Source organism: Nerophis ophidion, linkage group LG27, assembly GCF_033978795.1.
Source record: "Nerophis ophidion isolate RoL-2023_Sa linkage group LG27, RoL_Noph_v1.0, whole genome shotgun sequence".
In the NCBI taxonomy this organism is placed as follows: domain Eukaryota; kingdom Metazoa; phylum Chordata; class Actinopteri; order Syngnathiformes; family Syngnathidae; genus Nerophis; species Nerophis ophidion.
The window spans coordinates 33,716,446-33,740,429 of NC_084637.1; the positions used below are offsets into that span (position 1 = coordinate 33,716,446).

General features: G+C 41.2%; 1 protein-coding gene across 1 annotated transcript in view; it reads left to right on the plus strand.

Moving 5' to 3' along the window:
• LOC133544080 (A disintegrin and metalloproteinase with thrombospondin motifs 5) overlaps positions 1-23,812 on the plus strand; it is a 55,143-nt gene extending 31,331 nt beyond the window's left edge. The window contains exons 2-8 of the mRNA XM_061889124.1: positions 2,174-2,306; positions 5,109-5,276; positions 8,593-8,876; positions 11,099-11,282; positions 11,357-11,532; positions 15,881-16,056; positions 18,046-23,812. Of these exons, the coding sequence (XP_061745108.1) occupies positions 2,174-2,306; positions 5,109-5,276; positions 8,593-8,876; positions 11,099-11,282; positions 11,357-11,532; positions 15,881-16,056; positions 18,046-18,691 (1,767 nt within the window). The 3' untranslated portion in view covers positions 18,692-23,812. The remainder of the gene's footprint in view (positions 1-2,173; positions 2,307-5,108; positions 5,277-8,592; positions 8,877-11,098; positions 11,283-11,356; positions 11,533-15,880; positions 16,057-18,045) is intronic.
• Positions 23,813-23,984: the final 172 nt, after the last annotated feature.

Here is a 23,984-nt window from a genome sequence, read left to right on the forward strand (position 1 = left end):
GTATTTTCTGGACCAAAAGGCGCACCGGATTGTAAGGCGCACTGACGATCAATGGTCTATTCAGGGTTTTATTCTTCATACAAAAGACGCATTAAAGGGTCTTAGTATGATTTTGTTTTTCTCATCCATCCATCCATCATCTTCCGCTTATCCGAGGTCGGGTCACGGGGGCAGCAGCCTAAGCAGGGAAGCCCAGACTTCCCTCTCCCCAGCCACTTCGTCTAGCTCTTCCCGGGGGATCCCGAGGCGTTCCCAGGCCAGCCGGGAGACATAGTCTTCCCAACGTGTCCTGGGTCTTCCCCGTGGCCTCCTACCGGTTGGACGTGCCCTAAACACCTCCCTAGGGAGGCGTTCGGGTGGCATCCTGACCAGATGCCCGAACCACCTCATCTGGCTCCTCTCCATGTGGAGGACCAACGGATTTACTTTGCCAGAGCTTCTCACCCTATCTCTAAGGGAGAGACCCAAACTCATTTGGGCCGCTTGTACCCGTGATCTTGTCCTTTCGGTCATAACCCAAAGCTCATGACCATAGGTGAGGATGGGAACATAGATCGACCAGGGAACATATTCACCATGAATTAGTTGCTTATTAACATGCAAATTAGTAATATATTGGCTCTTAATTAGTCATTATTAAGTACTTATTAATGTCTTATTCTGCATGGCCTTACTACACAACCAGTAAGTCTTTAACTAAGAGTCTTCCCCCAATAACTTTAGAATTATTGCTTATTAGTAACCCTAACCCTAATATGTCCCCTAGTGGCCAAATAACTCTAAATTAAGTCTTTGTTACTTAGATTATGTTAGCGTTTCCCGCAGCGCTTTGTTGCTAAGGCGGCCGCCTTAACAACAAAGAGCCACCGCCTTAACTTAAGTCTTAACAAGCTGCTCGGCTTAGTTCTGCCTCAGCCTCTGTCAGTACGTCTCTGCAGCACCCAGCATTGTCCCACCCACACAACCATCTGATTGGTTACACGCAGAGCGATAACAGCCAATCAGCAGTGAGTATTCAGAGCACGTGGAGTCAATGCTCACGGCACAGGCAGAAAGGATAGACAGTGGAGTGAGCAAAAAGGTGATTAGCAGGTCATCCTAATGCAGCGGACTCTCCCCAAATTATAATAAACACCTCCCAGTCAACTACTAGTAACATCACTAAGAGCCCGTTGACATTCTAGAAATATAAGCGGCAGCTCAGCTCGCTCGCAGACCTTGAGGTGAAGGCTAATTAGCTTTTAGCGTAACTTTAGCTCATTTTGCGGTGTGTGTGTGTGTGTTATGGACAGCAAAGCCCTGTCCTTCTGAGAGAAAGAGAAGCATCATTGACCTACAGTTAACAACTAAGTTATTTCACTTTACCTTTTTCTGTGTTAAACGAATAGTTTCCGTCTCGGATAGTGGATATAATAATGTAAGTGCATCATAAAGCCTACATGAACTCCATGGTGTTCAGGGATAAATAGTCTCTCCTATTGCTATTGTACTACTTTTTTCAGCTATAGTTCTATTCATCATCAGTAATGTAGCAACCTACTTTTGATCAACTACGAGCTTCCCAAATGCTGTAATATATAAAAAATGGTGAGTTGAGCATATGTCAGCATGTGGCCCAACTTTTAACTCTTTTGTTCAAACGCTTATTGCAAACGCTTATTTACAGTAAGTCAGGACTGTTTTGTGTTTTGTTTTTATTTTAGAGAAAAAATATCGAGATATACTGTATATATCGTATATTGCCATTCAGCATACGGAGCGGAAAACACAAACAAAAATTGTAGGCTTCTTCACGCGACGAAGCCGGCCTACTTCACCAATTAATTAGCGCCCCGGCGGCAATTCAAGGAAATACGGTAACCCTAACCCTTCTATGTTCTTCTAGTGTCCAAAGAACTCTAAATTAAGTCTTTGTTATTTAGAATATGTTCCCCTTACTAAAGTGTTACCAAAAGTATTTGTGGCCCTCATTTAAACCTTGATGTGGGCTGGATGTTGATTAACCGTGCGGCCCCCATGTGTACGTGCACGACCTTCTGGGCCTGAGATGAAGTGATTGACTTTGCAGGACACCCCCAGGCCTCGTCTGCCTGAGTGGAAACAACAATCGACATCAACACAAGCATGTGCTCAACATGAAGCGTACGTGCTGTCAACTGAATGTTCTGTGCAGGATCTCTGCGGCCATCACTCCTGCGACACCCTGGGAATGGCGGACGTCGGCACCATCTGCTCTCCGGAGAGAAGCTGCGCTGTCATCGAGGACGACGGCCTTCACGCCGCCTTCACCGTCGCCCACGAGATAGGTGAGCGCGGACACACACGCACACGACTACATAAACGGAGACCCAGACGTGTCCTCTGCGGTGGCTGATGATGGCGAGAGTATCGCCAGGTCGCTATGTTTCATACTTGCCAACCTTCAGACCTCCATTTCGGGAGGTTGGGGGTCGGGGGGCGTGGTCGGGGGCGTGGTTAAGAAGTGAAGTGTATTTATATAGCGCTTTTCTCAAAGTGACTCAAAGCGCTTTACATAGTGAAACCCAATATCTAAGTTACATTTTTAAACCAGTGTGGGTGGCACTGGGAGCAGGTGGGTAAAGTGTCTTGCCCAAGGACACAACGGCAGTGACTAGGATGGCAGAAGCGGGGATCGAACCTGCAACCCTCAAGTTGCTGGCACGGCCACTCTACCAACCGAGCTCTACCGGGAGGGGAGGAGTATATTCACAGCTATCCATCCATCCATTTACTACCGCTTATTCCCTTTGGGGTCGCGGAGGGCGCTGGTGCCTATCTCAGCTACAATCGGGCGGAAGGCGGTGTACACCCTGGACAAGTCGCTATCTCATCTCAGTATGTGTAGAAATATTTATTTGTAACTGAATCACTTGTTTATTTTTCAGCAAGTTTTTAGTTATTTTTATGTTTTTTTCCAAATAGTTCAAGAAAGACCACTACAAATGAGCAATATTTTATACAATTTAATTAATCAGAAACTGATAACACTTCTTTATCTCTTATTTTCAGCCAAAAATGCTTTGCTCTGATTAGGGGGTACTTGAATTCAAAAAATGTTCACAGGGGGTACGTCACTGAAAATGGTTGAGAACCACTGCTCTAAAAGCCGTAGATGTTATTGTCACATATGCATGTACAGTAGATGGCAGTATTGTCCTGTTTAAGAGTGTCACAACATTGCTGTTTACGGCAGACGAACTGCTTTACGGTAGACGAAAACGTGACTGCTGTTGTTGTGTGTTGTTACCTTGCTGGGAGGACGTTAATGAAACTGCCTAACATTGCTGTTTACGGCAGACAAACTGCTTTACGGTAGAGGAAAACGTGACTGCTGTTGTTGTGTGTTGTTACCTTACTGGGAGGACATTAATGAAACTGCCTAACATTGCTGTTTACGGCAGACAAACTGCTTTACGGTAGAGGAAAACGTGACTGCTGTTGTTGTGTGTTGTTACCTTACTGGGAGGACATTAATGAAACTGCCTAACATTGCTCTTTACGGCAGACAAACTGCTTTACGGTAGACGAAAACGAGACTAATGTTGTTGTGTGTTGTTACCTTGCTGGGAGGACTTTAATGAAACTGCCTAACATTACTGTTTACGGCAGACAAACTGCTTTACGGTAGACGAAAACGTGACTGCTGTTGTTGTGTGTTGTTACCTTGCTGGGAGGACGTTAATGAAACTGCCTAACATTGCTGTTTACGGCAGACAAACTGCTTTACGGTAGACGAAAACGTGACTGCTGTTGTTGTGTGTTGTTACCTTGCTGGGAGGACTTTAATGAAACTGCCTAACATTACTGTTTACGGCAGACAAACTGCTTTACGGTAGACGAAAACGTTACTGCTGTTGTTGTGTGTTGTTACCTTGCTGGGAGGACGTTAATGAAACTGCCTAACATTGCTGTTTACGACAGACAAACTGCTTTACGGTAGACGAAAACGTGACTGCTGTTGTTGTGTGTTGTTACCCGCGCTGGGAGGATGTTAATGAAACTGCCTAACATTGCTGTTTACGGCAGACAAACTGCTTTACGGTAGACGAAAACGTGACTGCTGTTGTTGTGTGTTGTTACCTTGCTGGGAGGACTTTAATGAAACTGCCTAACATTACTGTTTACGGCAGACAAACTGCTTTACGGTTGACGAAAACGTGACTGCTGTTGTTGTGTGTTGTTACCTTGCTGGGAGGATGTTAATGAAACTGCCTAACATTGCTGTTTACGGCAGACAAACTGCTTTACGGTAGACGAAAACGTGACTGCTGTTGTTGTGTGTTGTTACCTTGCTGGGAGGACTTTAATGAAACTGCCTAACATTACTATTTACGGCAGACAAACTGCTTTACGGTAGACGAAAACGTGACTGCTGTTGTTGTGTGTTGTTACCTTGCTGGGAGGACTTTAATGAAACTGCCTAACATTACTGTTTACGGCAGACAAACTGCTTTACGGTTGACGAAAACGTGACTGCTATTGTTGTGTGTTGTTACCTTGCGGGGAGGATGTTAATGAAACTGCCTAACATTGCTGTTTACGGCAGACAAACTGCTTTACGGTAGACGAAAACGTGACTGCTGTTGTTGTGTGTTGTTACCTTGCTGGGAGGACTTTAATGAAACTGCCTAACATTACTATTTACGGCAGACAAACTGCTGTACGGTAGACGAAAACGTTACTGCTGTTGTTGTGTGTAGTTACCGCGCTGGGAGGACGTTAATGAAACTGCCTAACAATAAACCCACATAAGAAACCAAGAACTGGCCCTCGATCATTCTACAGTTACAACGTCATTGGGCAGACACGCTGTTTATATTGTGGGAAAGCGGACGTGAAAACAGGATGTCCTCACTCAGGTCCGCATGGAGCTGGAGGGGGCGTGGCCTCCAGCTCCGACTGAATTTCGGGAGATTTTCGGGAGAAAATTTGTCCCGGGAGGTTTTTGGGGGAGGCACTGAATTTCGGGAGTCTTCCGTAAAATCCGTGAGAGTTGGCAAGTATGCTGTGTTTGTCTTCGCTCAGTCCCGCCGTCGTTTCTCGCGTCGCCATAACGCTTGGGTTCTTCTCTCCCTCCGCCGCCTCAGGCCATTTGCTGGGTTTGTCCCACGACGACTCCAAATTCTGCGAGGAGCGCTTCGGCGTGAACAGCGACAAGAGGCTCATGTCCTCCATCCTCACCTCCATCGACGCCTCCAAACCCTGGAGCCGCTGCACCTCGGCCACCATCACCGACTTCTTCGACGACGGCAACGGTGAGAATTTTTTGGCGCCGACAGAAGCAAACATCTGGAATTATTTTAAAAGTGAGAGCTCTTGAGAGCCTGTTAAAGATTTATACTATTGCTGAAAATTGCATCCATGTGAGCTCGACCTGCTTCTCTATCACCGAGCCAGGAATGTTGTTCGCGGTGTTGAAAAAATTGCAATTCTTATTTGTAACAATTCTTACATTTTTTAATTAATTATGAATTCCCTCATATTGTTGATGTAGATGTCCATATCTGCTTATTTGTTTTTTACTTTATTAAATGTTTAGGCGGAATTTTATTAAACACAACCAGTTTTCTTTGAAGTAATTGGTTATATGAAGTTAATCATAGAATCATCAATCAATCAATCAATCAATCAAAGTTTATTTATATAGCCCTTAATCACAAGTGTCTCAAAGGGCTGCACAAGCCAAAATGACATCCTCGGCTCAGATCCCACATCAGGGCAAGGAAAAACTCAACACAATGGGATGACAATTAGAAACCTTGGAGGGGACCGCAGATGTGGGCACCACCTAGGCAAACGGTGCAATGGACGTCGAGTGGATCTAGTTAATAGTGTGAGAGTCCAGTCCATAGTGGATCTAACATAACAGTGTGAGAGTCCAGTCCATAGTGGATCTAACATAACAGTGTGAGAGTCCAGTCCATAGTGGATCTAACATAACAGTGTGAGAGTCCAGTCCATAGTGGGTCTAACATAATATTGTGAGAGTCCAGTCCATAGTGGATCTAACATAATAGTGAGAGAGTCCAGTCCGTAGTGGATCTAACATAATAGTGAGAGTCCAGTCCATAGTGGATCTAACATAACAGTGTGAGAGTCCAGTCCATAGTGGATCTAACATAATAGTGAGAGTCCAGTCCATAGTGGATCTAACATAATAGTGTGAGTCCAGTCAATAGTGGATCAAACATAACAGTGAGAGTCCAGTCCATAGTGGATCTAACATAATAGTGTGAGAGTCCAGGCCATAGTGGATCTAACATAATAGTGAGAGTCCAGTCCATAGTGGATCTAACATAATAGTGAGAGTCCAGTCCATAGTGGATCTAACATAATAGTGAGAGTCCAGTCCATAGTGGATCTAACATAATAGTGAGAGTCCAGTCCATAGTGGATCTAACATAAAAGTGAGAGTCCAGTCCATATTGGATCTAACATAATAGTGAGAGTCCAGTCCATAGTGGATCTAACATAATAGTGAGAGTCCAGTCCATAGTGGATCTAACATAATAGTGTGAGAGTCCGGTCCATAGTGGATCTAACATAATAGTGAGAGTCCAGTCTATAGTGGATCTAACATAATAGTGAGAGTCCAGTCCATAGTGGATCTAACATAATAGTGAGAGTCCAGTCCATAGTGGATCTAACATAATAGTGAGAGTCCAGTCCATAGTGGATCTAACATAATAGTGTGAGAGTCCAGTCCATAGTGGATCTAACATAATAGTGAGAGTCCAGTCCATAGTGGATCTAACATAATAGTGTGAGAGTCCAGTCCATAGTGGATCTAACATAATAGTGTGAGAGTCCAGTCCATAGTGGATCTAACATAATAGTGAGAGTCCAGTCCATAGTGGATCTAACATAATAGTGAGAGTCCAGTCCATAGTGGATCTAACATAATAGTGAGAGTCCAGTCCATAGTGGATCTAACATAATAGTGTGAGAGTCCAGTCCATAGTGGATCCAACATAATAGTGAGAGTCCAGTCCATAGTGGATCTAACATAATAGTGAGAGTCCAGTCCATAGTGGATTTAACATAATAGTGTGAGAGTCCAGTCTATAGTGGATCTAACATAATAGTGAGAGTCCAGTCCATAGTGGATCTCACATAATAGTGTGAGAGTCCAGTCCATAGTGGATCTAACATAATAGTGAGAGTCCAGTCCATAGTGGATCTAACATAATAGTGAGAGTCCAGTCCATAGTGGATCTAACATAATAGTGAGAGTCCAGTCCATAGTGGATCTAACATAATAGTGAGAGTCCAGTCCATAGTGGATCTAACATAATAGTGAGAGTCCAGTCCATAGTGGATCTAACATAATAGTGTGAGAGTCCAGTCCATAGTGGATCTAACATAATAGTGTGAGAGTCCAGTCCATAGTGGATCTAACATAAAAGTGTGAGAGTCCAGTCCATAGTGGATCTAACATAATAGTGTGAGAGTCCAGTCCATAGTGGATCTAACATAATAGTGAGAGTCCAGTCCATAGTGGATCTAACATAATAGTGAGAGTCCAGTCCATAGTGGATCTAACATAATAGTGTGAGAGTCCAGTCCATAGTGGATCTAACATAATAGTGAGAGTCCAGTCCATAGTGGATCTAACATAATAGTGTGAGAGTCCAGTCCATAGTGGATCCAACATAATAGTGAGAGTCCAGTCCATAGTGGATCTAACATAATAGTGAGAGTCCAGTCCATAGTGGATTTAACATAATAGTGAGAGTCCAGTCCATAGTAGATCTAACATAATAGTGTGAGAGTCCAGTCCATAGTGGATCTAACATAATAGTGAGAGTCCAGTCCATAGTGGATCTAACATAATAGTGTGAGTCCAGTCCATAGTGGATCTAACATAATAGTGAGAGTCCAGTCCATAGTGGATCTAACATAATAGTGTGAGAGTTCAGTCCATAGTGGATCTAACATAATAGTGAGAGTCCAGTCCATAGTGGATCTAACATAATAGTGTGAGAGTCCAGTCCATAGTGGATCTAACATAATAGTGAGAGTCCAGTCCATAGTGGATCTAACATAATAGTGTGAGAGTCCAGTCCATAGCGGGGCCAGCTGGGGATCATCTTAAGTGGAGACAAGTCAGCAGCGCAGAGACGTCCCCAACTGATACTCAGAGGAGTGGTCCACCCCAGGTCCACCCAGGGTCCTGACCTTGAACAGCTAGCGGGTCATCTGTGGTCGCCTGATAACCTTTCCACGTAGGAGAGGGGGACAGAGCAGAAAAGAGACGGCAGATCAACTGGTCTAAAAGGGGGGTCTATTTAAAGGCTAGAGTATACAAAATGAGGATGGGACTTAAATGCTTCTACTGACACCCAATGTTATTAAAAAAGTGTTCATTTTGAATGGAGAATCTATTCTGAATCCAATCGTTAACCCCAAGAATCCGATCCAATCGTGTGTTCCCAAAGATTGTTATTATACTCATCAAAGATCATGTCGCTTAAGTAATTAGACGTTTCCAGAGGATGCCAAAATTCCATTTCTGTAACCCGTTATTGGATGGACTTAATCATGATACGCTGTGTGTTGTCCGCGCTGCAGCCGAGTGCCTCCTGGACTCTCCCCGCCAGCCTCTGCCGGGCCCCGAAGAGCTGCCAGGGCAGAGTTATGACGCCGTGCGCCAGTGCCGCCTGGCCTTCGGTCCGGAGTACACGGTCTGCCCCGGGATGGACGTGTGCTCTCGGCTCTGGTGCGCCGTGATCCGCCAGGGACAGATGGTGTGTCTGACCAAGAAGCTACCGGCGGTGGAGGGGACCCCCTGTGGCAAGGGCCGCATCTGCCTCCAGGGGAAGTGCGTGGATAAAACACGCAAAAGGCACTACTCGGTAAGGGCCGACAAATACTTCCTTTATCGGCCAGCTGGACGATTCATCGAATTCTAATCACTAATAAAATGTTAACTTCTCACGATTTAAAAAATACTGTAATCGAAAAAAACATTTACCGTATTTCTTTGATTTGCCACCGGGGCGCTAATTAATTCAAAACCTCTTCTCACTCCGGCGCTTACCAAAGGCATGCAGTAAATTCAGGCCTGCGCTTAAACATTTGAGTGTGATGTAAGGATACCATCATGAAAAGCACATTTAATTAAAAAAAACGTAATTCCATGAAGTCCATGCGCAGCTCCTTCCGATCAAAAGCATCGATAACTTGTTTATAGAAGTCTTCCTTATCTTTCTTCAGTTTTAAAAGTCTCTCTGTCTCGATGGAGATCTTCCTTTATTACCTCCTGCTTCCATTGAAAGTCCAGTTTAGAAAACTGTTTTATTTTAGATATGTAATCCTCCATGTTAAAAGTGCAAGCGAGAGGAAAAAAATAAACGATGGCTGCTTGTTGTCACTTCTTCTGCAGCCAGCATTTTATTCATGGCCACTGGACCTGTGCCCCCCCCCCCCCCTTACAAGAGAGAGAGGGGGGCAGAGGAGAAAAGAAGAGAAATGGCAGATCAACTGGTCTAAAAAGGGGGTCTATTTAAAGGCTAGAGCAGGGGTGACCAATGCGGTGCCCGCGGGCACCAGGTCGCCCGTAAGGACCAGATGAGTCGCCCGCTGGTCTGTTCTAAAAATAGCTCAAATAGCAGCACTTACCAGTGAGCTGCCTCTATTTTTTAAACATTATTTATTTACGAGCAAGCTGGTCTGGCTTTGCTCTACATTTTTAATTCTAAGAGAGACAAAACTCAAATAGAATTTGAAAATCCAAGAAAATATTTTAAAGACTTGGTCTTCACTTGTTTAAATAAATTCATTCATTTTTTTACTTTGCTTCTTATAACTTTCAGAAAGACAATTTTAGAGAAGAAAATACAACCTTAAAAATGATTTTATTGTTTTTTTAACATATACCTTTTTACCTTTTAAATTCCTTCCTTTTCTTTCCTGACAATTTAAATCAATGTTCAACTATTTTTTTTTTTTATTGTAAAGAATAATAAGTACATTTTAATTTAATTCTTCATTTTAGCTTCTGTTTTTTCGATGGAGAATATTTGTGAAATATTTCATCAAATTTATGATTAACATTCCCCAAAAATATTCTGGCCAATCTAGAAAATCTTTAGAATCAAATTTGAGTCTTATTTCAAAGTCTTTTGAATTTCCTTTAAAATTTTTGTTCCTGAAAATCAAGAAGAAATGATGATTTGTCTTTGTTAGAAATATAGCTTGGTCCAATTTGTTATATATTCTAACAAAATGCAGATTGGATTTTAACCTATTTAAAACATGTCATCAACATTCTAAAATTAATCTTAATCAGGAAAAATTACTAAAATGTTCCATAAAAAGAATTTTTTAATTTTTTTCAAAAAGATTTGAATTAGCTAGTTTTTCTCTTCTTTTTTTCGGTTGAATTTTGAATTTTAAAGAGTCGAAATTGAAGATAAACTATGTTTCAAAATTAAATTTTCGTTTTTTTCCTGTTTTCTCCTCTTTCAAACCGTTCAATTAAGTATTTTTTCATCATTTATTCTCTACAAAAAATGTTCCGTAAAAGGAAAAAAAATGTACGACGGAATGACAGACAGAAATACCCTTTTTTTTTGTATATATATATATATAGATTTATTTATTAAAGGTAAATTGAGCAAATTGGCTATTTCTGGCAATTTATTTAAGTGTGTATCCACCTGGTAGCCCTTCACATTAATCAGTAGCCAAGAAGTAGCTCTTGATTTCAAAAAGCTTGGTGACCCCTGGGCTAGAGTATACAAATGGGTTTTAAAATGCGAATCAAAAGATTCTACTGAGGTAGCATCTCTAACTGTTACTTGTAGAACATTCCAGAGTACTGGAGCCCCAATAGAAAACGCTCGATAGCCCGCAGACTTTTTTTGGGCTCTGGGAATCACTAATAAGCTGGAGTTTTTTGAACGCAGATACAATCGACAAGATAGGACATCCAGTTGTTTTTCTTACTTATATTTAAAGTTAAGTTTTGATGGTACAGTAAATACTTACCGTGTTTATCAATCCACACACTCATCATCATTATTTTTGCCACGATGATCCAGACCGAGTGACGACCCTTTGCTCTGTGTCGCAGTCATCCAACCATGGCAGCTGGAGCTCCTGGGGTTCCTGGGGCGCCTGCACCAGAACATGCGGCGGCGGAGTGCAGTTCGCCCAGCGGCTGTGCAACAACCCGCCACCGCGCAACAACGGGCGCTACTGCACGGGGAAGAGAGCCATCTACCGGTCTTGCAACGTTGCACCGTGTTCACCATCCAGTGAGTGTTGCAAGGTCTACTGTACTTGTACCGAGGACTTGGTCTCTAGAATAAAATCTGTTATTGTTCTTCAGATAAGAGTTTCCGCCAGGAGCAGTGTGAGGTGCGCAACGGCCCACAGACAGACCCCAAAGGTGTGAAGACCTTTGTGGAATGGGTGCCCAAATATGCAGGAGTTCTCCCTAAAGACGTGTGCAAACTCACCTGCCGGGCAAAAGGAACCGGCTACTATGTGGTGTTCTCACACCGGGTGAGCCGGGGTCATTCTCCTTCATTTCAAGGCTTTTCTCAGGGCATTGAACCGAAGACAATAATCCAGACCTGGACAAATTAGGCTTTTCTATCTGGTCTGCTGGACATTCCCCCAAAAATGTGTTTGATCCTTAAGATCAGTGGTCCCCAACCTTTTTGTATCCGCGGACCGGTCAACGCTTAATAATTTGTCCCGCGGCCCGGGCGGGTGTCCTTTTTTTTTCTTATTTTTTTTTCTTCTTTGTCATGAAAAAGGGACTTTTTTGTCATGAAAAATTTAGTTTTTTGTGGTTGGTGCACTATTTGTAAGTGTATATTGTGTTTTTATTATTGATTTAATGAAAAAAAATATATATTTTTTTTATTTATTTATTTATTTTTTTTATAAAAAAAAATTCTGCGGCCTGGTACCAATCGGGCCACGGCCCGGTGGTTGGGGACCACTGCTTAAGATGGAAAGTGTAGCTGCCATTATGATGTGCACTCATGTTTTCTAATGACCCTACATCTTGAGCTATACAAAGTATTTCAATGCTTGGAATCTGCGCTTTTGATTGATATACTAGTTACTATGGTCATCTAATTAGTTACTATGGTAGTCTAATTAGTTACTATGGTCATATAATTAGTTACTATGGTAGTCTAATTAGTTACTATGGTCATATAATTAGTTACTATGGTCATATAATTAGTTAGTATGGTCATCTAATTAGTTACTATGGTCATCTAATTAGTTACTATGGTCATCTAATTAGTTACTATGGTCATCTAATTAGTTACTATGGTCATCTAATTAGTTACTATGGTCATCTAATTAGTTACTATTGTCATGTAATTAGTTAGTATGGTCATCTAATTAGTTACTATGGTCACCTAATTAGTTACTATGGTCATCTAATTAGTTACTATGGTCATCTAATTAGTTACTATGGTCATCTAATTAGTTACTATGGTCATATAATTAGTTAGTATGGTCATCTAATTAGTTACTATGGTCATATAATTAGTTAGTATGGTCATCTAATTAGTTACTATGGTCATCTAATTAGTTAGTATGGTCATCTAATTAGTTACTATGGTCATCTAATTAGTTACTATGGTCATCTAATTAGTTAGTATGGTCATCTAATTAGTTACTATGGTCATCTAATTAGTTACTATTGTCATCTAATTAGTTATTATGGTCATCTAATTAGTTACTATGGTCATCTAATTAGTTACTATGGTCACCTAATTAGTTACTATGGTCATCTAATTAGTTACTATGGTCATCTAACTAGTTACTATGGTCATCTAATTAGTTACTATGGTCATCTAATTAGTTAGTATGGTCATCTAATGAGTTACTATGATCATCTAATTAGTTACTATGGTCATCTAACTAGTTACTATGGTCATCTAATTAGTTACTATTGTCATCTAATTAGTTATTATGGTCATCTAATTAGTTACTATGGTCATCTAATTAGTTACTATGGTCACCTAATTAGTTACTATGGTCATCTAATTAGTTACTATTGTCATGTAATTAGTTAGTATGGTCATCTAATTAGTTACTATGGTCATCTAATTAGTTACTATGGTCATCTAATTAGTTACTATGATAATCTAATTAGTTACTATGGTCATCTAATTAGTTACTATGGTCATCTAATTAGTTACTATGGTCATCTAATTAGTTAGTGTGGTAGTCTAATTAGTTACTATGGTCATGTAATTAGTTACTATGGTCATGTAATTAGTTACTATGGTCATGTAATTAGTTACTATGGTCATCTAATTAGTTACTATGGTCATCTAATGAGTTACTATGGTCATCTAATTAGTTACTATGATAATCTAATTAGTTACTATGGTCATCTAATTAGTTAGTGTGGTAGTCTAATTAGTTACTATGGTCATGTAATTAGTTACTATGGTCATCTAATTAGTTACTATGATAATCTAATTAGTTACTATGGTCATCTAATTAGTTACTATGGTCATCTAATTAGTTACTATGGTCATCTAATTAGTTAGTGTGGTAATCTAATTAGTTACTATGGTCATCTAATTAGTTACTATGGTCATGTAATTAGTTACTATGGTCATGTAATTAGTTACTATGGTCATCTAATTAGTTACTATGGTCATGTAATTAGTTACTATGGTCATGTAATTAGTTACTATGGTCATCTAATTAGTTACTATGGTCATCTAATGAGTTACTATGGTCATCTAATGAGTTACTATGGTCATCTAATTAGTTACTATGGTCATCTAATTAGTTACTATGACCATCTAATTAGTTAGTGTGGTAGTCTAATTAGTTACTATGGTCATCTAATTAGTTACTATGGTCATGTAATTAGTTACTATGGTCATGTAATTAGTTACTATGGTCATCTAATTAGTTACTATGATCATCTAATGAGTTACTATGGTCATCTAATGAGTTACTATAGTCATCTAATTAGTTACTATGGTCATCTAATTAGTTACTATGGTCATCTAATGAGTTACTATGATCATCTAATTAGTTACTATGGTCATCTAATGAGTTACTATGGTCATCTAATTAGTTACTATGGTCATCTAATTAGTTACTATGGTCATCTAATTAGTTACTATGATCATCTAATTAGTTACTATGGTCATCTAATGAGTTACTATGATCATCTAATTAGTTACTATGGTCATCTAATGAGTTACTATGGTCATCTAATTAGTTACTATGGTCATCTAATGAGTTACTATGATCATCTAATTAGTTACTATGGTCATCTAATTAGTTAGTATGGTCATCTAATTAGTTACTATGGTCATCTAATTAGTTACTATGATCATCTAATTAGTTACTATGGTCATCTAATGAGTTACTATGATCATCTAATTAGTTACTATGGTCATCTAGTTAGTTAGTATGGTAGTTTAATTAGTTACTATGGTCATCTAATTAGTTAGTATGGTCATCTAATTAGTTACTATGGTCATCTAACTAGTTACTATGGTCATCTAATTAGTTACTATGGTCATCTAATTAGTTAGTATGGTAGTTTAATTAGTTACTATGGTCATCTAATTAGTTAGTATGGTCATCTAATTAGTTAGTATGGTCATATACGTCGGTGGTCCCCAACCACCAGGCCGCGGCCGATTGGTACCGGGCCGCAGAAGAATTTATTTTAAAAAATATATAAAAATATATATATATTTTCTTTTTTTTTTTCTTTGTTTTTTAATTAAATCAACATAAAAAACACAATATACACTTACAATTAGTGCACCAACCACAAAAACCTCCCTTTTTCATTACAAAGAAGGGAAAAGAAAAAAAAAAGGCCCCCAAATTATTAAGCGTTGACCGGTCCGCGGGTACAAAAAGGTTGGGGAGCACTGATCTAAATTACAGCAGCTTGGACGAGTGGGTGGGGAGCATTTCCACCGATGGCGGTATGGCGTAGTGCAGTGGCCCCAACCACTTGATTGGTACTGGGCTGCAGAAGAAATTTTATTTGTATTTTTTTATTTTTTATTAAATCAACATAAAAAACACAACATACATATATATATATATATAGATATATATATATATCTATATATATATATATATGATTGCCGAGGCCTGTGATAATCTCTCCTCCAAGCAGGCTTGATCCCTTCATGCCCACAGATATGACATCTCTAGTCCGGGGTTGTCCAAACAGGCCCGCCGGCGTCTTTAACTTGGTCTCAGCGCCCGAGAGACAGTCAATCAATCAATCAAAGTTTATTTATAAATCCCTAAATTACGAGTGTCTCAAAGGGCTGTACAAGCCACAACAACATCCTCAGCTCAGATCCCACTGCAAAATCAGTGGGATATTTTATGTTAGAGGTGGTGTTTTTTCATATTATATGCTAAATGCTAATGTACAGCTGCCGATGCGACACCATTTGGTGGCCATTGATTGTAACTAACATTGGTTGATTATACTTTCATGTAAATTCAGCATAGCTATGAATTATATGTCACAATCCAAACAACCTTCCCTAGTCATGGATGCAGGAAAAAAATTCAACTAGCATAAACGTGGTCACACTTAACACAACCTGCTCACTGAACTTTGTGGCTATTATAGCACGGATTAAATTGATTTAATTTAATTACTGAATTTGGCACCATTTTCTTAGAACCGAGCTGTCCTATCTATGTCTGTGAGCAAGAATTTATGAAGCCTGCTCCCATGAGAGGCAAAATGTCCTATAAGACAATGCAAACATTCTAGTAGTGATCGATTCAATGCCCTTAGAATATTGGTCAGAAGGTTTCTGCAACGTTTGCGTAAAACAAAGCTGAGAGATGTTAACTTCCACCTTGGTTTCAGGTGATAGACGGGACCGAGTGCCGTCCTTACAGCAGCTCGGTGTGTGTGAAAGGGAAATGCGTCCGAACAGGCTGCGACGGCATCATAGGCTCCAAGCTTCAGTTTGACAAGTGCGGCAAATGTGGAGGCGACAGCACCGGGTGCATACGGGTTGTGGGTAACTTCACCAAGAAAAGGTAAGACGAAATACTGGACCTGCGCCTTGTGGACGGGCTTTGGCAATGACGTCTTAGTTATGTTGACATATGGGGGCGACATGGCTCAGATGGTACTTATGACCCTTTATATATATGTATATATATATATGTATATATATATGTATATATATATATTTATATGTATATATATATATGTATTTCTATATATATTTTTATATATGTATATATGTATGTATGTATATATATACATGTATATATATGTATGTATTTATATATGTATATGTATGTATGTATATATGTATGTATATATATACATGTATATATGTATGTATATATGTATATATATATATATACGTATATATATATATATATACATACATATATATATATATATATATATATATATATGCGGCTGAGATAGGCTCCAGTAGCCCTTGCGACCCCAAAAAGGGACAAGCGGTAGTAAATGGATGGATGGATATATATATATATATATATATATATATATATATATACATATACATATATATATATACATATGTATAAACAAATATATATATATATATGTATATATATATATATATATATACTAGGGGTGTAACGGTACGTGTATTTGTATTGAACCGTTTCGGTACGGGGGTTTCGGTTAGGCACGCAGGCGTACCGAACAAGTTCGGAAGCAGAAGTCTTCACAAGCTGCTCTGCTTTCTGCCTCTGTCTCTGCCCCATTGTCCCGCCCACACAACCATCTGATCGGTTACATACAAAGCCAATCAGCAGTGCGTATTCAGACTTCAGAACAATGTAGTCAATGCTTTAGCGTCGAGCGGAGATATTCGTCTAGCAGGGAAGGAGCGGACTCTACCCAAATTATACTAAACACTTCCCAGTCACAACTATTACAAACATCACTGTGAGCCCGTTGACCTTCTAGAAACTTAAACTGCAGCTCAGCTCGCTCACAGTATAGGCTTGAGGTGAAGGCTAATTAGCTTTTAGCGTAACGTTAGCCCTTTTTATATGTAGAAGAAAGGATTTTTCATTTTATTTAATCACAGCAACAACTTGAGGCAGTTTAATGTGGATTAACGTGGGCAGAATTATTAGAGTGTTCCCAATGTTAAAAGGATAAAGCCATTGTTTACAAATTTGGGAAATAAATAACCAAAAAATGTATATTTTGTTGTTTTCGTACTGTACCGAAAATGAACCGAACCGTGACCTCTAAACCGAGGTACGTACCGAACCGAAATTTTTGTGTACCGTTACACCCCTAATATATATTTGTATTCGTATTTACATACGTATATACTGTCATGATCCGTAGTCTGGATCATGTTTAGTTTAGTTATTTTCTGTTAGTTTGGACTCCCTTTGTTGTTTGTGTACCTTTTTGTGAGTCAGTTTGGTCACCATGGCAACATATTAATTTCACCTGCTAAGGGTTCCAGACGCACACCTGTTTTTGTTAATTACTTCCTTATTTAAGCCTGCCTTGTCCCGTCAGTCGGTCTTGGTCCCTTGTTTGCGGTATGCAACTGTTTTGTTGGTAATTACTAGGTTTCTTGTTACCTGATCCTGTGCTAGTGTTAGCATTAGCTTCTGTGCTTTCGCCACGCGTTTCTTTTCGTCTGTTTTTGTGCCAGTGTTTTGTTATTAAATCATTCTTAACTTTACGTTGTTGTCCGGAGTGTCTATGTTTGCGTTGGAGGAACGATCCCGCATTAAAATGCGACCCCCACGTGACATATACGAATATATATATAAAGGTTTTGGGTTTTTTTGTTGTTTTTTATCGATTTTTTTAAATTATGAATTGATTCGGAATTGGGGTGAATAAGTATCACAATTCAGATGTGGAGCGATTTTTTTTTTTGTGGACCCCTAACAACCGTGCATGTTCAGATGGATTATTGAGGACACACATGATGGTTTTCCTTGTTGACACTTTGATACTCCTTGCCTGCATTCTACTTGCTCATCACCATCCTTCCCTCTGCCAAACAGCAAGGGCTACACCGACGTGGTGAAGATCCCCGCAGGCTCCACCCACATCAAGGTCCGCCAGCACAAAGCCAAAGACCAGAGCCGCTACACCGCCTACCTGGCCCTGCGACGACCCAGTGGGGATTACCTCCTCAACGGCAAGTTCATGATCTCCACCTCCGAGACCATCATTCCACTCAACGGCTCTGTGCTCAACTACAGCGGCTGGAGTCAAAAGGATGAGTGGCTTCACAGCATGGGCCCCGGAGCCCTCCGGGAAGCCCTGGTGGTCCAGATCCTTGCGACGGACGCCAAAAAGCCTCTGGACGTCCGCTACAGCTTCTTCGTGCCGCGCAGGACCACACCTCAGCTTGTCCCTAACCTGAATGTAGCCCGTCTGCAGGGCACCGCCCCCGTCCCGACCAGAACCACCACCGGCGGCGCCGCTACGTCCCCCTCCGCCCAGACTCCGGCCGCCGCTAGCTCCACCTCCCCGCCGGGGCCGCAGTGGGCGACGGGAGGCTGGATGAGCTGCTCCAGGACTTGTGACACGGGCTGGCAGAGCAGGACGGTGCAGTGCCGGGACCAGGGCGGGAAACTGTCCAAGGGCTGCCTGCTGAGTTCCCGCCCCTCGGCCTTCAAACACTGTCTTGTGAAGAAATGCTGAAAAGGGCAGGACGGGGCCGGGAGGACCATGGACCGATGAACTTGGGACATTCTGTAGACCGGGACTGAGAATGTTGTGGAGCAAGTCTCACTGAGAGCTGGCAGAACCCAAGCTAACCCAGAGACCATTTGGACTTTGCTTCCAAACGTCTCGTCGTCCGGCCTCCAGCCGACTCCCGAGACACGACGACCAACAGTGGGCGGGGCGACCCGGTCATGCTGTGTTGTAAACGGTGCTTTTCAGTGCGTCCGAGCAGCACAACAACCCGGTCGGTTTAGTCGGGGAAACAACCTTAGCGAGACGGAGAGGAATTCTCTCTGCATCAACTCAGGAAGAACGTTCTTCCTTACGACACAAACTTCACTTTCCTATTTCTCTGCCCAGAGTCCAGGGGGGGAAATAACCCAAATTGACTGCTGGAGGGGTAAAGTAACCACAGACCTCCTTAAAGGCCTACTGAAATGAGATGTTCTTATTCAAACGGGGATAGCAGCTCCATTCTATGTGTCATACTTGATCATTTTGCGATATTGCCATATTTTTACTGAAAGGATTTAGTAGAGAACATCCACGATAAAGTTTGCAACTTTTGGTCGCTAATAAAAAAGCCTTGCCTGTACCGGAAGTAGCAGACGATGTGCGCGTGATGTCACGGGTTGTGGAGCTCCTCACATCTGAACATTGTTTACAATCATGGCCACCAGCAGCGAGAGCGATTCGGACCGAGAAAGCGACGATTTCCCCATTAATTTGAGCGAGGATGAAAGATTCGTGGATGAGGAAAGTGAGAGTGAAGGACTAGAAAAACAAAAAAGGACAATAGAGTGGGAGCGATTCAGATGTTATTAGACACATTTACTAGGATAACTCTGTGTGGCGCAGTGGGAGAGTGGCCGTGCGCAACCCGAGGGTCACTGGTTCAAATCCCACCTAGAACCAACCTCGTCACGTCCGTTGTGTCCTGAGCAAGACACTTCACCCTTGCTCCTGATGGGTGCTGGTTGGCGCCTTGCATGGCAGCTCCCTCCATCAGTGTGTGAATGTGTGTGTAAATGTGGAAGTAGTGTCAAAGCGCTTTGAGTACCTTGAAGGTAGAAAAGCGGTATACAAGTACAACCCATTTATCATTTATCATTTATTTAACTCTGGAAAATCCCTTATCTACTTATTGTGTTACTAGTATTTTAGTGAGATTATATGGTCGTAGGCTTCACGGTGTCAGAGGGGTTAGTGCGTCTGCCTCACAATACGAAGTTCCTGCAGTCCTGGGTTCAAATCCAGGCTCGGGATCGTTCTGTATGGAGTTTGCATGTTCTCCCCGTGAATGCGTGGGTTCCCCTCCGGGTACTCCGGCTTCCTCCCACTTCCAAAAAACATGCACCTGGGGATAGGTTGATTGGCACCACTAAATTGGGGGGGTTTAGCTCGATTGGTAAAGTGGCCGTGCCAGCAACTTGAGGGTTGCAGGTTCGATTCCCACTTCTGCCAACCTAGTCACTGCCGTTGTGTCCTTGGGCAAGACACTTTACCCACCTGCTCCCAGTGCCACCCACACTGGTTTAAATGTAACTTAGATATTGGGTTTCACTATGTAAAGCGCTTTGAGTCACTAGAGAAAAAGCGCTATATAAATATAATTCACTTCACTTCATAGTGTGTGAATGTGAATGTTGTCTGTCTATCTGTGTTGGCCCTGTGATGAGGTGGCGACTTGTCCAGGGTGTACCCCGCCTTCCGCCCGATTGTAGCTGAGATAGGCACCAGCGCCCCCCGCGACCCCAAAGGGAATAAGCGGTAGAAAATGGATGGATGGATATATGGTGGTACCTGTACAACCTGGAGGTCGACGGGTGGTGGCGATGCCCATCTCTGCCCTTCGCAAGGGACCCTCTTCGAAACACGATCTTTGGAAATGATCGCTGCATAAAACACTGTACTTTGTGTGTGTGGTCCAATCCAACCGTGTTCGCTTGACCGCTCTGTTCCATAGTAAAGCTTCACCGCCATCTTTCGGGAATGTAAACAATGAAACACCGGCTGTGTTTGTGTTGCTAAAGGCGGCCGCAATACACCGCTTCCCACTTACAGCTTTCTTCTTTGACGTCTCCATTATTCTTTGAACAAATTGCAACACAGATTTCCAGAATACTGTAGAATTACGCGATGAAAACAGACGACTTATAGCTGGGAACGATGCTGGAACAAGATGTCCTCTACACTGCGTGACGTCACGCGTCATCATACCGAGACGTTTTAGCATGATACTTCCGAGCGAAATTTAAAATTGCAATTTAGTAAACTAAAGCGGCCGTATTGGCATGTGTTGCAATGTTAATATTTCATCATTGATATATAAACTATCAGACTGCGTGGTCGCTAGTAGTGGCTTTCAGTAGGCCTTTAACCTTCATGGAGACAAATCACACCTTTGGTGCAGTGCTTCATTTTTGAAGTGTGTGTGTGTGCAATGCAAAGACATTCCACTGGCATATAAATAATTGGTATGCACGCCCTAGCATTCCAAAATACCGATTTACAGCATACATCTTTAGACCATGAACGATATCGATGTGTGTTATCGTCCAGGCATCATCACAGAGCTCGGTGCACGTCTGCACACCTCACTGACACACACCAGTAAGAAAAAGTCTACGAGGGTTCATTTGTGTCCTTATTACAAAAGTTTTTTTTTGGACATCGAATTTATATACCTGGATTTTTAGCAATCGCTACGAGCATTTTTTCTCTCTCCCAATTCAATCGAATTTCTGAAGCCCCGAGCATGCATGAAAACGCACCAATTTTTGAAAAATGTTTTAAAGTTAGTGACAGCACGGTGGTACAGGGGTTAGTGCATCTGCCGCACAATACGAATGTCCTGAGTTGTCCTGGGTTCAATCCCGGGCTCGGGATCTTTCTGTGTGGAGTTTGCATGTTCTCCCCGTGAATGCGTGGGTTCCCTCCGGGTACTCCAACTTCCTCCCACCTCCAGAAACATGCACCTGGGGATAGGCCCCTCCCACCTCCAAAGGCATGCACCTGGGGATAGGCCCCTCCCACCTCCAAAGGCATGCACCTGGGGATAGGCCCCTCCCACCTCCAAAGGCATGCACCTGGGGATAGGCCCCTCCCACCTCCAAAGACATGCACCTGGGGATAGGTTGATTGGCAACACTAAATGCTCCCTAATGTGTGAATGTTGTCTGTCTATCTGTGTTGGCCCTGTGATGAGGTGGCGACTTGTCCAGGGTGTACATCGCCTTTTGCCCGAATGCAGCTGAGATAGGCTCCAGCGACCCCGAACGGGACAAACGGTAGAAAATGGATGGGTTTTAAAGTTAAAGTACCAATGATTGTCACACACAAACTCTAGGTGTGGTGAAATTTGTCCTCTGCATTTGACCCATCCCCTTGATCGCCCCCTGGGAGGTGAGGGGAGCAGTGAGCAGCAGCAGTGGCCACGCTCGGGAATCGTTTTGGTGATTTAACCCCCAATTCCAAGCCTTGATGCTGAGTGCCAAGCAGGGAGGTAAAGGCTCCCATTTTTATAGTCTTTGGTAACTTCCATTCATCCATCCATTTTCTACCGCTTATTCCCTTTTGGGATCGCAGGGGGCGCTGGTGCCTATCTCAACTACAATCCGGCGGAAGGCGGGTACACCCTGGACAAGTCGCCGCCTCAATGAAGGACCAACTCATAATAACTTTTTTTTCGTAATTCTGACTTTTTATTTTGTGACTTTCTCTCATAATTCTAACTTTTATTTCAGAATATCAATTTGTATCTCATAATTCTGACTTATCTCATGGTCATGACTTTTTTATCACATGATTTGGACTTTTTCCCCATAATTTCAACTTTTTATCTCTATATTCTAACTTTTTATCCGATAATTTAACTTTTTTATCTCATAACGTTTTCTTTCATAATTCTGACTTTATTATCTTGTGACGTTTTCTCATAATTCTAACTTTTTATCTCATAATTCTGACTTATCTCATAGTGATGACTTTTTTATCACATGATTTGGACTTTTTCCTCATAATTTTTCCTCATAATTTCAACCTTTTATTTCTGTGTTCTAAGTCTTTATCCGATAATTTAACTTTTTATCTCATAATAACTTTTTTTTTCAGAATTCTGACTCTTTAGCTCATGATGACTTTTTCCCCGCGACCCCAAAAAGGGAATAAGCGGTAGAAAATGGATGGATGGACTTTTTCTCACCATTTTAACCTTTTATCTCATAATATCAATTTTTATCTCATAATTCTGACTTGTCTCATGGTCATGACTTTTTTATCACATGATTTGGACTTTTTCCCCATAATTTCAACTTTTTATCTCTATATTCTAACTTTTTATCCGATAATTTAACTTTTTTATCTCATAACTTTTTCTTTCATAATTCTGACTTTTTATCTTGTGACGTTTTCTCATAAATCTAACTTTTTATCTCATAATTCTGACTTATCTCATAGTCATGACTTTTTTATCACATGATTTGGACTTTTTCCTCATAATTTCAACCTTTTATTTCTGTGTTCTAAGTCTTTATCCGATAATTTAACTTTTTATCTCATAATAACTTTTTTTTTCATAATTCTGACTCTTTAGCTCATGATGACTTTTTCCCCGCGACCCCAAAAAGGGAATAAGCGGTAGAAAATGGATGGATGGACTTTTTCTCACCATTTTAACCTTTTATCTCATCATTTTTACTTTTTATCTTATAATTCTGACTTTCCCATCTGATATCTTTTCCTCCGAATTTTTTATTTTTATTATATAATTTTTCCTTTTCATCTCATAGTTATTTTTTTTTTAATGAAAATAATTAGCATAATTAAAAGTTAAAAAAATTCAGTGTCCAAAAACATACTTTTGCTGTGCATCCACAGACTGACCTCCATAAAACGGCCTCTGGCCGAGCAGCAAGAACAGCACTGAGCTTGTAATTTATTGTTTGTACAACTGGTGTGAGGTGAGCTTTATTTATTGTAGTAATTTTGTACCAAATGACTATTGAACTTAGGACTGTGCAGAATCCGCAGTGTAAGAATATAGTGTTTGTTTGCTAGTCATGAAACGATGTACATAAAATATCTATATTTAAAGAAGTTGGTGTCTGTCTCCTTCACTTGTTTGCACGTTTACAGGAACAAACTTAAGCCAATGAACTGTCTGTCCTGCCTTTTGAGAAGCAGGTGAAAGTAAACAGGAAACTAAGCAGCAGTGTTTTGTCACGTGAATATTTTAAACCAGGGCTGCCACTTTTTCTATTTATATTTT